The sequence below is a fragment of the Pseudomyrmex gracilis genome, unplaced genomic scaffold (genome assembly GCF_002006095.1).
Source record: "Pseudomyrmex gracilis isolate BER0280 unplaced genomic scaffold, ASM200609v1 scaffold_16, whole genome shotgun sequence".
NCBI classification, from domain to species: Eukaryota; Metazoa; Arthropoda; class Insecta; order Hymenoptera; family Formicidae; genus Pseudomyrmex; species Pseudomyrmex gracilis.
In genome coordinates this window covers 1,075,933-1,093,654 of record NW_018020600.1, presented here as the reverse complement: position 1 = coordinate 1,093,654, position 17,722 = coordinate 1,075,933, and the positions used below count along the sequence as shown (strand labels likewise).

The following is a 17,722-nucleotide window of genomic DNA, read 5'->3' as shown; positions in this document are numbered from 1 at the left end:
AATTTTTTTTTTTTTTTTTTTTTTTATTATTTCTTTTCAAACAGTTCTAAATTTTCGATACAGCTAAACACTTTCAAATATATGTACACATTTCGTTATTCGTGCAGTTGCGCGTCCAGGAAAGAGCTAATCGCGCGAGAGCGATCCTCGAAAGAAACAAGAGACTCTGGAAAAAATGAGCAAGTAAAAATCCTTTGAGATAAAAGTTGCCGCGAGGTGGTATGGCCAGAAGAAACGCATCGAAATGAGGAAGGCGAGGGAAAATGATGAAGAAAGAGAGCGAGAAAAAAGAGATAGACACGTACTGTCTATCCCTTTTCTGTAATCCTCTCTCTTTCTTTCTCTCTTCTTTCCTTTCTCACTCTCTCTCTCTCTCTCTCTCTCTCTCTCTCTCTCTCTCTCACGTTACACACAGATACTCGGCTACGTTATATCTTGGCCGTTCCGTAGTTCGTTAATGAACAGAAGAAAACTTTGGTCTTTGACTTTCGAGCGACTGTCTTGTCGAGAGCACTGCAACCAGACTCTCGAAGAAAAGAAAGAGAAAGAAGAACTTATATCAGCGTATCAAGGAATGTTGCACGCTGTAAATTAAACAATTGATAAAATTGCAAGACGCGTATAATACTTGTTAAATTATGCAAACTTTATAGGGAATGATATTTTATATCTGTATATTATTACGATAACAAAATTATTTATTTACGTTGTACACTTTAATTTATTGCAATATTGTTTTTTTTTTAAATTATTGCCACAATATTTTTTTATTAAATATCGCATGAGAAAACCGCGTTATTCGACATGAAGAGATCGCAATTCTGAACAGTCTTAGAGTGTCGATTTTCTGAAGAATAGTCTTCCGGTTCCGCGCCGGTGTGAAGGTAGATGAAGCACGCCGCGTCGAGCTACCCCTCCATACGTGGTGGTTGTGCATGTAAACGGCAGTCACTTAATTAAAAATTACTTAATTACGTTCTTGGCACTAATTAGGTACGCTTGGTTCTCTCTTAGCCGCGCGCCACGACTACGTCGCCATCTCCTCCTTCTCTCCCGTGCTCTGCCCATCTCACTCCTACCTTTCTACCTACCATCACCCTTTAGCAGCCTCCTCCACCATCTCTCACACCCTCTTTCGCCTCCGTACTCAGTTCACATCTACTCGCCAGCAAAATCTGTGTCTTGGTTGCAGTTCTTCAGCCTCTTTTTTCGTCACTCTTTTCTCGGAATGACTTTTCTCTCTCACTCTCTCACTTACTCTCTTTCTCTCTCTCTCTCTCTCTCTCTCTCTCTCTCTCTCTCGCGTCCTTTCTTTTTTAGACGGTTATCGAATCACCGACGAGCCAACTTTCTGCCCGCGCATGCACACCGTGAAATTCCGAGTATAACGTCGGACCGCTTCTTAAATCCGCCAGATTCATCAACGACTTTTCAAGCGCCGCCAACCGTCGCCAAACGACCCAATCTCCATCTCCGACCATTCTCGCGACTCAACCTTGCGAAGACCGTTTTATTCCCGGACGGATTGTAAACGTACCCAAATATTTAACTGCAACTCGGCAAGTGCTAATGCAGCGAAATACCGAGAATCGTAAAATTAAACATATAAAACACACACACACTACTCGGTTTTGATAGATGCAGATTAATCGAGAGAATAATTGGCTGAGATTTCGCGTACTAAACGTTCACATGTGATTTAACATGTGAACGGTCAGGAAGAATGAAAGTCCTGATCAGCAGGGATGAACGCGGAAGAACCGGCTTACGGGGCCACCCTCGTGAAACGTCAGTGGCGTAACATAAGGGGTTCCTGCTGGCGTTTGCAACAGCCGGCAGCGCAGCGTCGGTCTTCTCGAATTTTTTGATAATGAACACAAGTACGAGAAACACGACGAGTATTGGCTGAGCAACAGACAATGCTGTGGCCGCAGGGCTATCGCGGGAGGAACAACGAAGAAGGCGGGGGGCTGACTGCGAAGGCGGCAGAGGGAGTTGAGGTGACATGCGGGGAGGGAAAAAGAAGCAGGAGCAGAGAGCGAAAAGAGATGGGGAGGGGATGGGGGTGATGGCAGCGGAGGCTTTATAGGGGATGTAAGCATCGCTACTGCAAGGCTAATCCGCCGCTATGAGCTGCTACTTGCAGCATGAGTACGGTACATTCTCTGCCAAAGATTCTTCCGGAACGAATCTCTTTTCCGGTTGTTGATGCCGGACAATTAAGAGAGTTCGTTGAACCCGCGCGAATATAAATGTTCTCGAAAGCGCGAGCCAGAATGCTTGTGCTTTTAATTCTAACGGTATTTCACATAGATTCTCCCTATATTTTTGGTCAGAAACTGTAATATCTCGCTAAAAGAAACGCAACAAGATGCGATAAAAAAATTTATGTTGAATGTATTATTCGGATTTTTCAATTTCTTCTGCGTGCTGTTATACAAAGTCGTTTATAAAGACAAAAATACAGCGGAGATTTCTGTCGTTAGCGATTAAATGTTCCTCGAATAATATGCACGATTTTCAGTGCCTCTAAGAAATATCGGAAATACATAGTTCAGTTCATACCAGAAAGCTCTACTTGGCACGTTGCCTGTTTCTCTTTTGACAGTTTCTCTCTCCTCGCAGCACTTGGAACATATCACGCACAAGATACGAATACAAGATATGCAACCATTTTTTCCGTTATCTGCGCGAACGTAAACATTTCAATGAATAACTCGATCGATATTACTTGGTCGCGTCGTAATTGTATTTAACAAAATATCTCTGAGTCGTATATTCGTGTGACGAAAAATGTCGACTACGTCAGACACAAAAATAATTTCCAAATTTTGTCGAAGCCTGAATTTCGTTGTTCCCGCCCGCGATTCGGACGCAGTCACGATGACCGGGCGAAAAAATCATCGCAGGTAAAGATTAAAAAATGAGTTACCCGGGAAACTGCGACCGGTAATCCATTACGTCACGTCCATCGCCAATGCCACCCATTTGCTGCTCCCTGCTCCTCCTCCCCGTCTCCCGTCACATTGCCTATCCCCCCTAGCCAGCAACGACCCCATGCCAGTCATCCAGACGGCTGCCGCAGTTTTTCATCCCCGCGTTCGAAAGATCTCGACGCGGGCGTGTGCGACACGTATATCGACTCGCGCGCTCACGCATACACCAGCGCGTGAGATTCTAGACACGACAGCGCGCTCATCGAACGAATCTCCGCGAAAAATGCGATATGATAATGTTCCCAGCGTTTCGCTCTAATCGGCTTTGTATCCGCCTGTGACGACTCGTGGGCGAAGGGGGTTGCGGCGGGATAACGGAAGTACTAAACGGACGGTTGCGAGCGACGAGGGGGCGTGAGGCGCGGGGGTGCACACGGTCGGGAATCCTGGGGGCAGTCAAGAGAGGCGAGCCTGTGCCAGCCTCCATGAAGGATTTAATTTACATCCACCGGCGAAAAACGCGGAAAACAGTTTATCAAAAAAGTTACCGCGCAGGCTCGGACCGTAGAGCGAGCAAGCGAGAGAGGAAAGAGCGGGAGAGAGAAACGCAGGACGCGAGGGAACGGAAGAAAGAGGGTTTTACGACGGCAGAAATGAAATTGTCCGTGCATGGATTACCGCCGACTTCGTTATGCCCTCGCATTAGTGCTCTTCCCCTACCATCCCCATTCTCGCTTTCTCGGTCTCTCTCCCGCGTCTACACGTTCAATCTTCGAAGTTGCAACGCTTATTCCCTAAATATGGCATTTAATAACATGTAACCATGAAGGAATATTCTTAGACCGTGTTTTTACTAATAAAAATCTATCAATTACATTAACATTATCCCTGAAGCACTTCTCCCATTCCTATTATAGTGTGCATGCGAAAAAGCAAATTAATTATATTACTTGTTAAATGAATACTTTCGTTCGCACGGTAATGGACAAGCAATGCATAATAATGCAGAGGTAACTTAAATTACAAAATGTGCATATAAGTAACGATTTAATTAGCGGTTTTGTCTAATTTCGGTAAAGCTTCGTGAATAGAAACGTAAACAACCGTTCTCGGTGAAATTACCATCGGCTGATGAGGAGACAACTTGATGAAATATTTAAATGATTTGAGATGCGCGACTCGTAATGTTCACGCGAACGATGATCATGAAATACTCATGGATTTCGTCGAGTGGTAGTTGGATATCTCATACTGCGTGACGGTAGCGCATCGCCGGACTCTCGCGATCACCGGGGACCGGGCGTAAAATTACTGTTTCGGCCAACATTTACCCCGGCAGCCGCGGGGGTAACGTTCGACTGGACAGCGACTCTGAATTGATTTCTCTCTCTCTCGTTTGAAATCCCTACCCCTCTCTTGCCCCTCACCGGCTCTCGCCTTCTCCGCGTCCGCGACTCTCCTTCCCTTCCCATCGATGCGCGCCGTTCACCACCCCCGGCTTTCTCCTCTTTCACGCGCTCTCGTCCTTTCTCTTTCTCCGACGCTTCGTCCTACCACCCTCGTCTCTCCTCGCTCCTTCTTCTCTCCTGTTCTCGCCGCGGTTCGCCGTCTCCGTCTCTTTTCGAATCTCATCCGGGACCACGGAGCGCGCCTCACTACAGACTGCGCCAAATGTATTTCCCCCTTCACCATTTTTTTTTTTTTTTTTATCGTTCTCCCGCGAACGTTCGAAAAATTAATTGCCGGCCGGTTCGATCGGAAATGCGCGAAAAGAGAAAATGCGTCACGTGAGCGGACGAGAGAAACGAAAGCTGCAGGGTGTCGATTTTGTGTAACAAGCGATGTTGAACGATATGTTGACGATAATTCTATAAAACGATTACACCATGAAGAATTGTTATCTATATATCTGTTTTCTTTCTTAAAAAATTTATAATATCATTTTTTCACCTAGTTTTATGTACAAAAAAACTATGAATATTATAAATATCTTACATAAAAAACGATACAATATTCAATCCCGGTGAATTATTCAAGATTGGAATAAAACGAGAGAGAGAGAGAAAAAGAGAAAGAGAGAGAGAGATTACAGTGAATCGATATGACATAATGAAGTGGAATGTATTTACATTTGGAAATAGATATCGAAGGGAAGCGCGCATAGACAAAACGAATGGGGAAAACGGCGGAAGATATGAAGAGATCGTCGAACACACGCATTACAGCCAATTCACGGAAAAGAGAATCACAGAATTAATGGAAAGCTCCCGCGCGCGAAAAAAAGAACTCGAAAATTTCGTCGGATCGACCGATAATATCCGTCGTGATCTCGAAGACACGGGAGAAAGGGTCGATGTGACGGCTCCCGGCGCCACGTCATTCGATATTTTTGTCAGTAAAACGATATCAGGCAAATTGCATCTGTCCTTTACACCGTGGCGCCGAGCCAGATCAAACAGTATTCGGCCCTGGATATTACTCTTCCCTTGATATTGTCGGTTCCCGGCACCACTCTCTCGTTTCTATCTAGCAGTCGGCGACGATCGAGTACTTTCTAAATCGAGAGGGTACGCACGAGAGAGCGCGCGATAACATCGAACGCGTTTAAAAATAAAAAAGCGAAGACCACTCGCTCTTCTCTTTCCTTTTCTCTCTCTCTCTCTCTCTCACATCTTCTGTTTCTTTCTTTCTCTCTTCGCGAGCTGTCTGGACAATCATCATTCATTTATGCCGATTGTTCAATCGGATCGATTCCTACTGAGAGCTATCATTCTCTTACAGAATTCGGTATAACGTCAGCAAAGACGATCTTGTTGAATACAAAACGATATAAAATTCGGTAGCAAGCAAGATCGATACGGGCCGCGCGACACGCGTTTTTGTGCCGAACAATGAAAACGCGCGACGCGTTCGATGAACGGTACTGTTATTGGCGTCGTATGTAAATCGCCCATATATCGAAGTCACCTTCTGAGTGCACTAGAAGCATGCGGGCGTGCGAAGTATAAGCAAGCTATCTTACAGCGCGCGACATACGGGCGACAAATAGGCCGTCGAAAACGATAACGTCGCTAAAGGAGAAGCGACCTCGATTGAAAGCAAGCTACGAGAAAAAAAAAATGTCAGGCTACTTTCGATTATCGATTTGTGCGGGATGCACACGCGCGTGTTTGTCAGTATCTCTTCACACGCAGTGTTTCGCAAGAGACGCACGTCGAACAATTAATTAATACGCAGAGATGTCTTTTTTTTTTTTTACGGATGATCATTTATCGGCAGTATCGATAATTTGATAATGTGAGTCGGTCGAAGTCGGCACGCGCGTTCTTTTGTATCGTTGAAAGAATAGTCCACTTATATTTACCTGGACTCGGCAGACGGGGATCGTTTAAGAGCCATAAACGTAATCCTACGGAATATTTACAGTAGCCTCTACCCATCCCCGGTGGCCGACAGTTGTCTAGCAAATCCTATTTACTGTTACCCAACGTGCTATATACACTAGAGATGCTGGGAGGGTGACTATCGCCCCTAAGCTAACCTACTGCCCTACTGCCATGAGTCTCACCCCTAAAACGCATCGTGTCTCTTCTACCTCTCGTCTCGATCTCTTCGTCGCGCTCCAGCTCTTACCCTCTTGCCTTACCTCATTCTCCTCTCTCTCCCCCTTACCATTACCGCGCCATCTTTTGCAGCGCTTTCGTAACGGTCCTTCGCAGACTGAATCACGTGTCGATCTCACGATGACGCGATCGCGGTAGGGGCGAGCAGTTTTCGAGGTTTTTAGGGGTGAATACTGAAATATTGGTTTCGTGCGGTGAAATAGTATGATACCTTCACCCCTCGATCTCTGAGTAACCGTTTCCAATGCACCGGCAACAAATAAGAACTATCGATCCTTCTTTTCCCGTAGATGACGTGCGAGCGCCACGCTAATTTGTTCGCTGCATCGTCGGCTGTTCTTTTCTCTCTTTGTTTTCCCCGAGTACGCTAAGATATAAATAAAGTGCGAGTAGATCTTCTGGAAAAAAAAAAATGTACGATTTTTCAGGACCACGGCGTCAAATATAAAACAGTTAATTGTTAAACTTTGAAAAAGTGTTAAGTTTTTTTTTTTAGATTCGACGATGAATGATAACAGCGCAGTCTTTCATCGTTAGAAAGCAAGTTGTTCGCGTGGTATTGACGCAAGCACAAACGAACGATGTCATTTCTCCGTACCGCATCCTATCTTCTCGCTTGCGTCCTTTCTGGTGACGCGCTGCACCCGTAATGTAGTTTAGCTTGGTATGGCAGGAGGTAAACTTGGCAACAAAGAATTATTGATTTTTTTCTCAGCGGGTTGAACGAGTTGCTGGGCGGTTGAGCGGTCCCGGTAGGGTATTCGACAAAGGATGTTTTCCGAGTCCCTAACCTAGGCAACCCTTCTCCTACGCTCGACGTCCGCGTATGTGTTCATCGTGTGTGTTGCCTTCGTATCGTTGGTGTGCGCCAGCTGTCTGTGTGCGTAAGGGGGTTGTCGTCCCACTCAGTCTCCCTTTCTCGCTTCATCTCGCTAGTCCTTTCTCGTCTCTCTTTTTTACGTCCGTATGTGCCATGTGTACTCAACCGATGCGATGAAGACTTAACTGCCTCATTGTCATCCCAGTAGGAATTGGGAGTCTCTCTTTCTCTCCGGGACAGATGTGCAAAATTTAAGATTTAGAACACTGGAGCAATCCTCGTTGACATGTGATGCGACTTGAAGAAAGTAAGATTTTAATAATCATTTATTTAATGTCACTTTATATCGGATTTGACGAAATTTTACGAAAAAAATTGGAAAATCTTCCTGGTTGAAGTAAAATTTAACACACAAAGCTTAGTCACAAGGTGATAGGCGACGTTGCTTGGCATTACATCGGAACACGTTAGACCACGGCACGTTAGAGCCTCTTTGGCTTGCCGTTTACCCAAATAGTCCAGTGTCCAGTCCAACCTTCGCACCTTATGCACGCGAGGATGCACATGCATAGTGCAGCAAATAGGTAGTGCAACGCCGGCACGGCCGGCAGGGAGAATCGATCGAATAAAAAAATGCTTGGCCGATGCCGAAGTGCGACGAGGACGCGAATCGCGGGCGATGAACGGACGAGGCGAAGAAGGGGGACAGGGGTGCACGGCACGGCAGCAGAAGGAGGGATAGTCCGGGACCATTGAAGAGTGAAACCGCTCAAAGCAGCTGCCCCCGCCCCTTCGTCCAGGCTTCCACTCTCTCTTCCTCGCCTTCCCCTCATCCTCATCCGCTTCGGCCTGTGCGTCGACCCTAGGAGCTCGCCTCTCTCTTACTCCACGTAGCTTTGAAAAACCATCCCTACCTCAGCCTGGCTCGGACGGTAGACCCTGCAAAGCTCTTACTCTTTCTCTTCTTCTTTTGTTTCTCTTCCACTTTGAAAGAGGGCGGTCGGCGGCCTAAACTCACCAAGGGGTTCGGTTGTTGCCGTAAGTGCAAGAAATGTGGTTACGTGCCCTTCATTTTTCGCAATGCATATCTCTCTCGTCAAGAGAAGTTCTGGTTCTTCTTAGATACGTAACATAATATCGCTGATATAATCTTTTTATTATCTTTTTTTTTTATTTGCGTTATATTTAACTTACAATTCGTGATTTTTATCGCTTCATTGTTCTTTATGTAGACTTTCATAAAATACAAGTCATTTCACGTGAAACGTGAAACTACACCTTGGGAATCGTAATTCTTATTATTATCTTTGCGTAATAAATCCAGCCCTATTCGCGACGGATTTACATTTAGGAGTGCGCGCGCGTGAGATGACAAAATTATCTGTCTCTCGATACTTTGCGCCCCTTTTCTAGGGAGGGTAAGGGGAAAGTATGCGAACCAGCTGGGAAGAAAAAAGACAGAAGTTGTTCGGGGATGAAAGAGGGAACGAGTCTAAGGCAAGCCAGATGCAAGGGGAGAAGGAACGAAAAGGGGAAGGACGGTCGAAAAGCAAGGGGCACACGAGAAGTGTGCATTGTAAGATCGGCGCGTGCGGCACGCGGAACCTTCGATATCGTCGTGCCTTGCAGTCGTAGAACCCCCCAGTGCCCCCCCGCCTGTCCCTTCTCGCGTCACCGTTCTTTGAGTTCCCTCTTTTATGAAGGGCGAGGGCCCAGAAGCTCATTGTCGGGGGCACATCTGCCGTGCGATCGCCGGCCGATTGTCTCGCAGGCTTAGGAAACTTGCTCGTGGAAAAAAGGCGGCTTAGCCGACGGGGCGACGACACACGTGGTGCGGGGACGTGGACATACGCGTGTCCGTCGCGCAGAATGGGGAAGATTTGCCCCAAGTAGTGGCGCCACTTTTGTCGCACGCAATTGCGGTACAACATTGGAGTCGTGTGTACCGATGAAAACCTAACGATGTGTGTAACCAACGAGAGAGATTAAAACTTTATATTTGATATCTTAGTAGTGATTACATACATTTCTGTAAGTCAATTTATCAACACAACTGTTTATCAGTTTTATCATCGTAGACATTATTTTTGCTTAAAAAACAAAAGAAATAGAATCTTCTTTTCCGTCTCTTTCTACGTTCAATATACGATCAACATGCGTACTTAGCGCAATTCTTAAAACGGCACGCTGTGAATATCCGTCAAGGAACGGTTGGACTAAGCGGCGCGACGTAATTACTTGCTAACTTGTGTTTTTAGTTTATTTCGCGACGTACTGCAACGTCGACGGCAGATTTAAAGTCGAGACCGCCACGGATCTGAGTGCAGACAGCATTAAAAGTGTTAATTACTAATTAAGAAGGGTGCACGCGCGCGGCGTGTAACATCAAGACCCCGCGCGACACCTTTTTGAACGCGCCCTCTGAATAGACGCTCACGCCCCAGCGGGCAAACGCGCGTAGTCGCTCGCTCGCTCATCCATCCGCGCCGCGCTCATCGACGCACGAGCGAGAAGACGCGACACGCATCTACCACGCGCGGCCACCCGCGCACGGACGCGCTCGCGCGCGAATTGTAACGCGCGGACGCTTAATGTTCTCTCGTTACACGCACTTTCACGCTTCGTGACCTCCCGTGTCTCGCGCCGCGGCGTAAAGTAGAGCGTGACGAGGTAGACGAGACGGCGTCCCTCTCGAATTCTTTAACGGACTTCCTCCGTAACTCTAAAGCCGCAATTACGGCCTGTCAACAGCGACAATTTTATCACTTAAGTGATCATATATTGTTCACGTATCACAGTATATCTGTTGGTATACGCATTTGATGTATTTGTCAGCGCGAGTAAATTAACAGACTGTGAAAATTTATATACAAATAACTCACGTGCTTTAATAGTCCTTTGAGAAAAATCCGAGCTCTTTGACGTCTGTAACGTCTTTACGGATTTTTGCGAATAAGCGAGCGGATAAGTTTCTTCCGAATAGGCAAGGGGGAGCGTCGTGGGAAAGTTTTGCCAAGAAAACCGTGATGGTTAGGGACTCAAATGTTCAGGGTCAAGTCGCGTCTTCGAGGGCTGCGCTATTGTTAGAGGTCGACCGACTCGGCATAACCGTTGAAAGGGGCTTGGCTGGCTGGTTCGGTGGCTTAAGAAGCATGTTTCTTGAATAGAGATCAAGAAAAGGGAGACCGTAAGGCGAGAAGATCGCGCCCCGCGATCTGCATTGCAAGCTCGAGGAAGGTGTGCGACTTCTCGCCACGTTGCGCGCCTTTGCCCGCCCAATTTCTTAAAGTCACAACGTGGAAAACTTGTTTTTGTTTGTATCCTTTTTTTTATATGCTTAAATAATAAACGAGAGATTTCAATTCAATTTCTTCCATTAATAGATAGACGTGCCAATACGTACGTACAATTTATCGTACGAGTCGAATGATGTGAATATGAAAAAAAAAAACTGTCAAGTAGCCGGGAGTTCCCCTTTTAATTGGTGCTCTCTTGCATATATACGCAAAACGCAACGCGTCACAAAAGCGGCGCGTTGAAAAAAAAAAAAAAAAAAAAACGCCTGACAACGATGAAGATCGCGGCTGAAGAAGATATTGCGTCGACAAACGCTATTATCATTAACTGCTTTAATACGCAACACTTCCGTCTTTCTCTTCGCTTCTTTCAGCGTCGTTAAATAAAACACATTCAAATCACATAAACATTTAAATAATCTAATCAGGTTCCATAATACTTCAGACAAAATGCTTTCAAATATTTTGTAGGTAAAAATATTTAAATATTTAGCAGAGAATTGTGTGCCGCGGACGTGACATGATTATACAAGTTTTTGTTTTAACGAATGACAGACAGAAAGAGATGAGGGAAAACTATCCGCTTCGAAGAATCCGGGAATGTCGCGCAAAAGCGATCTTCACACGTTCTTCATATTTTTTTTCTCGCTAATAAAGCGCGTCGTAATTAGATACTAATAATTAGCACCCTTATACGGAGATTTACGCCTTCTCTTCTCTTTGTTCTTCTTTTTCTCCTCTTTTCTCTTTCCCGCGACGTTATCCCGTTGCAACGGTGCGCAAGAAACCTCGAGATCCTGAAGAGCTTATTATTATCCTAATTATACAATACTATAATGAGTGATTCCGCGGTTCACCCTCTCAGCACTCGCTCTCGCTCACTCGCTCGCTCACCCCGTCATCCCCGTCTCTCTTCTTTCTTTCCTCTCACCAATGGCTCCTCTCGCTCACCGTTGCTCTTATCCTCTGCACTTGGTGGTCGAAGAGTGGCAATTCTAGCACTCGGGCTTTTTGTCAAACCGACTACGGAAGTAGCGTCGTCTCTCTCGCGCCCTCGCACCCTATTATGCGACCAGTCTCGTCTCTCTCTCTCTCTCTCTCTTTTTCTCTTTCTCTTTCTTTCTCTCACTCTTGTCCCGCTTTCTCTCTATCTTCGGGGTGTCTGTTTTAATTAGGCACTTCGTAGATACGTGTGCGCATGTGTGTGCACGCGCGCGATGTTTGCGCCAGGACGTACGACGTTAACGTAGGTACGTAAGCGACGCAGTCTACCACTACCTTCGCCACATTCCACCTATACTCGGCGATCCTACGGGCTTGAATGCGGTCGATGGGTGGTTGAGTAAGGATTATAGGTACAGGTAACACATGCACACGTAGGCCGGCGAAGTCGGGGGCGGCTCCGCCGATGGGTGGTATCGGTACGAGGAGATGAAGAGGGACGAATATTCGAGAAGGGATGATGGAGGAGGAACTCTCTTCTTTCGATTCTTCTCGCGTGCGTAACTTTCGCCGACTGACTGCTGATAAGAGCACGCGAAATTATCTTAATTGGCAGTAAAGCCAATTCGGAATGATTGAATGAGGAGAGGCCTCATCTCGTCTCTACTCCCGTCTGCATTTCTTTCTTTCATCGGCTTTGAATGGAGTGAACATTGCGGAAGATCGCGTTGTTTTCTTCGACAGGAAAAGCAAAAGCGAAGTTTCTGACCTTTCGCAATTTTCAAGCGCGCTATAAAATAGCATTTGCTTTGTTATATGCTAAAATAGAACAATAATGCATAGATGTGGAAAATCCTTGAATGGCTTAGTTTTAGTGGAAATTGTCGTGCTGAGACTTAGATATCGTCAGAAAAAAAGTTTTTTACTCCAAAATCGCGAAGTGCCGTCTCAAGTAAAAAACAATCTTAAAAATTGATCTCAACAATATCAAGCGAGAATCGTTAGTAGTCTTTTTACATTGTTGAGTATTCAGCAATGATGAGACGTATGAGAACTGCGTTGAACCCCATTCTTTTTTGCATCACCCAAGATTTAAGAGTACAAGATCAATAACTGCAAAGAGACTCATACTAACATGCACAATGAGCTTTAATAACAGGAGATCGATAAAAAAAATTAAAAAAATAACAAACGCATAGGCTTTTTTAGATTTTATTCATTTTTTCAAATCTAAGAGAAAGAGTTAGAGAGAGAGAGAGAGAGAGAGAGAGAAAGAGAGAGAAAAAGAAGTGAAATAAAACAAATAATGAAAAAAGTTGAAAAATATTATGCAGAGAGAAATAACACAAACTCAAGTTTAAAATGCTTTGCAAGAGTAGAAAATAAAATATTGAAAAAGGGCGAATAAGCGTATAATTATAATGACGTATTTTTATTGTTTCTACTTTTTATCTCTTATCAATTATTTATCAATTATCGCGAATTATGTTTGTTCTCCGTATTACTTAATGAACACGAAGCTGACGTACAAGAATGAGAGATATTTTTTCTACAAGCTGCAAGTAGTTTCACAAATAGAAACGGGAATTGCGTAATTTCGCTTTAATTATACGTCACTGGCGAGAATTGCGAGAGCATCGGGTCCTTCGTGGACGATAGATTTTTCATCGTCTCTTTGCGTCTGTCGTCTGTCCGCTTAACGTCGAGAAGAGCTCGCGTAGAGCTCTCCACATGTGCGTCTCGTCCCCTTCCTTCTTTTTTTTTTTTTTTTCATCTTCTTCCGCTTACGTCAGACCGCCGTTAGCTCATCGATCTTTAATTAATTATCGATGACGCATTAGCATTGCCGCTGTCTGTCGCGAGGAAACCAGGCGAGACAAGAATCAGCCGCGATGACGTAGAAAGATTTATTATTAATTGACACCTCAATGTACGCACATCGAGCCGTCGCAATTCCGTGAAAGTTCACGTTGATCATGTTTCATGGATTTAAATTAATATTGAATATACATATATCTCACAGTTGTTTGAGATTTAACAAAGTTATCGTTCTGTCTAATCGTGTGCATATTTGTCTCGTTTCAGGGAGTTCTACTATATCCAAATGGAGAAATATGCGAGGCAGGCAGTTTCGGAGGGAGTGAAAAACGCCGAAGATCTTCGAGTCGGTGGTGACTCGGAAATCTACCGGGTTCTCAATCTTCACTACAACCGTAATAACCACATTGAGGTATGGGGTCCCCAGGTGCGCAACACGAACACGCACACGCTACGTTTTGTTTTATTTTTTACTCGGTATTATTTTGCGCGAATTAAAGGAAGTCGAGCATGTGTTCCTTCGTTACGGATTTTTCATGTGAAACAAAGTGTGTCTTCGATCGAATTTAAATTTAGATTTTTGCAAAGTTCAGCTTTTGATGTATATTTCATGCAAATATTTCACGTGCGTCTTTGTGGTTCACTATAACAATTATGTTTGCATGTTTTGCGTAATAACAATTACGCGCGAGGCATCCATGTCCGCGCTAAAGAGCTTACTTGTTTATATTATTTGTAATCACAATTTAGAAAAGTAATTAATATCATCTGTATACGGTAGTAAGTTAAGAAAATGTTAGTCTTTGACTAGCGAGCAAACTTATTGTCATTACTGACCTATGGCACAAGTTGTAGTTTTTGCAAAAAAAAATTTTATTTTTAACGTGTCTGTTGAAGAGCAAAAAGTCCATAGATAAAAATGACCCCGAGTTTGCTGGCGGATAGTTAATACCATATTTTTTTATAATTGACTGTCACAAGATATATATCACAAAAAATCTCACACCTTGCGGTATTTTTTTATGATGCTATTTCTTGCCGCAAAGATGCCGAGCAGAAAGTTGTTATGTATGTCGTGACTTTGCTATCGCGAATATTACGTAACCGCAACAATGCTGTGTATATAACAATAACGCGAAACTTGCAGGTACCCAGCAACTTCAGGTACGTTGTGGAGCAAACGCTGAAAGAGTTCTTCAAAGCGATTCAGGGCGGCAAGGACTCCGAGCAGAGCTGGAAGAAGTCCATCTACAAGGTGATCTCGAGGTTGGACGATCCGGTGCCGGAGTACTTCAAGAGCCCGAACTTCCTGGAACAGCTCGAATGAATCAGGAGGTCGCGTGGCTCTTGCTCTTCGTGGTGCGCGGGCTCGCCCGCGCTCGTCGGCTCCCGATAAGTCAGGAAACGACCAACGAGGAAGGATCGCATCCGCTAGGAGGTACACGTCCTTCGCGTAGTGCGTGTTCAGGTATCTTTAAATAACATATCGCAAAAGAAAGAACGAAACGAGGGCTAGGAAGGGAAAGGAAACACGGACAAAGGAACAGAGGCACCATCGACGTCCAACGGGCGACGTCAAGATGCCAACGAAGGATCAGGCTGTGACCGAATCACAAATCACACACGGGGAGAGATGGAAGACATGCACATAATACACAATACGTGTAACACATACACACATATAAAACACTGCGAACCTACTGGCTGACGAAATCTCGAAAGCCGCCAAGTGTCGAACGCTCATCGATGTTCCTCTTGTTTCAACCGAACGAGCACACAACCATATGGTGATCCTGGAAATGAGATGAAGAAGCACGACGAAATGCGCGAAATCAACGAACAGCGAGGATAGATAGCTTTTAGCGTCGATTTTGTCCGATCTGTTTGTAATTGTAGAGTAATTTGCTTTGTTACCATCTAATTTTACATCAAACGATAAGGAAAAATTAAGGACAATGACACTACCGAGAAGTTTCACTTCCAGAAAAAGACGGAGACGTTCGGAATGTTTATAAGCGTATACTCAAAAATTGAGTCAAAGTGAAAATCATAGTTCCTCTTCTAGTTCAAAGAAGATCCGGAGGATCTTCTGTGTCTGTGAAAGAAACGACGCAGAACGGGCAGTAGCGCTCCTCGTTCTACGCCGTTTCACAACGAAATTATATGTTTGGATAAAAGAAAAAATCTTGCGGTAAATTATTCCGAATGATTCTGTCTTATTCTTTGCAAGATGTGACTCTGACCAAAACTAGAAAACAAACAAACATTTCTTATCGATGAATAAATCTCATTAGGATTCATACTTCGATAAGAAGATCTTTTTGCTGCAATTCTTAGCACGTTTCTTTCAGAGAAAATTTAATCTCTTCAAATCGTTAGTTGAAAGTGCGAGGTTCTCCTCGATGTGCTTTCCGACTGACGCGTCGATAAAATATTCACTTCCTTGAATTAATAAATTAAGATTTCGTTTTGTCACGTGTAATCGATCGATAAAGTTTGAAATCGACGTGAAAATGCTTGGCTATACTAAAATTACATCGCGCGCACAAATAAGACAAGTGGCGCGAAAACAAAAAGCAATCGTGCGTGCTTACATGGATACCAAAGAATCGACTTGACGAAAACGAAAAAAAAAAAAAAAAAAACAACGTGAGACGTCGCACAAATAATCAAGCGACCGCTCATAGCAATTTCCGCACGAAAAGAACCTGTTCCTATCTGCCGAGGAAGATCTTCCTCCGCGCGTTCTTTTTGTTTCTCCCGTATATAAATGTTTTCTTCCGTTCGCTCGCTGAGGATTACTTATCGAGCCGATAAAAAAAAAGCTACGTTTGAATACACACGTTGCGTTGAGAGATTTGGTGCATGGGTCAATATAAATAGCTGTTTTTTATTCAATGGTTGGTTGTATAAACTTGCGGTTTAGACTAGTCCCATTGACGAGATTAGGAGTAGTACGGGCGACGAAGATGCAGCGTCGGATGCAGCGTCTGCGTGAGAGTTGTGCATACCGGCGATGTATATGTAGCTGTAGCGTAGCGAACAAAAAAAAAAAAAAGGAAAAACCCAAGATACTATTTAATCGTGCGCCGGTGCGCAATTATATAAATATTGGTCTTTTAAAGCGAAAAAAAGGGAGACGAGATGTTGGCGCGATTAAAGTAGCGTAAAAAAGAACGTGTGTGCTAAAGGGTAGCATGCACAACCGCGCGACTTCTTCCCCCCCCCTCCACATACACACACACACACACACCCCCGACTCACTCAGACTTACAAACACGGACACGCGACACGCATATAGTAGTCACTTGCACGTATATATATTAACTTATGTCGCACGTTCACGCGCGCGAACGTGCGACAATCAGAGACAGCGCCCTTACACTCTTACTGTGACTTTTTCTCGCTAGGAATTTTCTGTAGATATATATTTCTGAGACGAAAAAAAACAAAAATATTAGAGATAATTTTTGAGTGGTAGCGAGTGCACACACATAATTTAACTTTTAATTTTTTCCCTACCCCACTTTTATTCTCGCTACTGCGCGTGCACTATTATTATATCTTTATTATATTATTATTATATTATTGTATTATTATTATTATTAATATATTATTATATTATTATTAGACTCACACACTATTATTTTTACCAATAGGACAAATAATATTTTAGCGTGAAATCATTATGATTATCAATATTATTATTATTGTCATCGTTGGAATTGTCATTTACGGAGAGAATTTAGTTAATTTGTACACATAATCAATTCCGTACATCTTTGCCTTCACCTGCAATTCCCACTGCTGCTCCTTCATACTACCATTTTTCATCCTTGATTTGTAAGACGATCTCCTTCAACCACTATTCCCAATTTTATGCAAGCTTTGAAATTGCGCTATATCTTTAGTTATTATGTATATTTAGTTATTATACTAATAATTACACTAAAATTATAATGGTAGTATATATCAGGCCGTACACACAAATATCATTTTGCAAGCGGTGAGTCTTAACCTAGTCACGAGTCACTATTTTTTGATTAATTGATTAATTTTAATTGATTTATTGATTATTTTATTTATTAATTATGACAATAAAATGAGAACCAAATTTTATTTGCGTTTACTTTGTTTACCCGTAAATTTATATTTGTTTTCACTCGCTCGATACATATTATCATCCATTCCTCAAATCAAAAACTGTTACATTGACGTATATTTTAATAATGAACAAAAATGCGAAAAACTGATCCCGATTTGACATAGTTCTAACATTCTTGACTG

General features: G+C 43.6%; 1 protein-coding gene across 4 annotated transcripts in view; it reads left to right on the top strand.

The window, feature by feature from the left end:
- LOC109864009 (homeobox protein prospero-like) overlaps positions 1–16,493 on the top strand; it is a 27,883-nt gene extending 11,390 nt beyond the window's left edge. For 2 of the 4 annotated variants that reach the window (XM_020444784.1, XM_020444782.1), the window contains exons 4-5: positions 13,703–13,847; positions 14,583–16,493. In XM_020444784.1, the coding sequence (XP_020300373.1) occupies positions 13,703–13,847; positions 14,583–14,762 (325 nt within the window). In that variant the 3' untranslated portion in view covers positions 14,763–16,493. Of the gene's footprint in view, positions 1–13,702; positions 13,863–14,582 lie in introns of all 4 variants that reach the window. The other 2 variants (XM_020444781.1, XM_020444780.1) reach the window with 1 other exon arrangement.
- Positions 16,494–17,722: the final 1,229 nt, after the last annotated feature.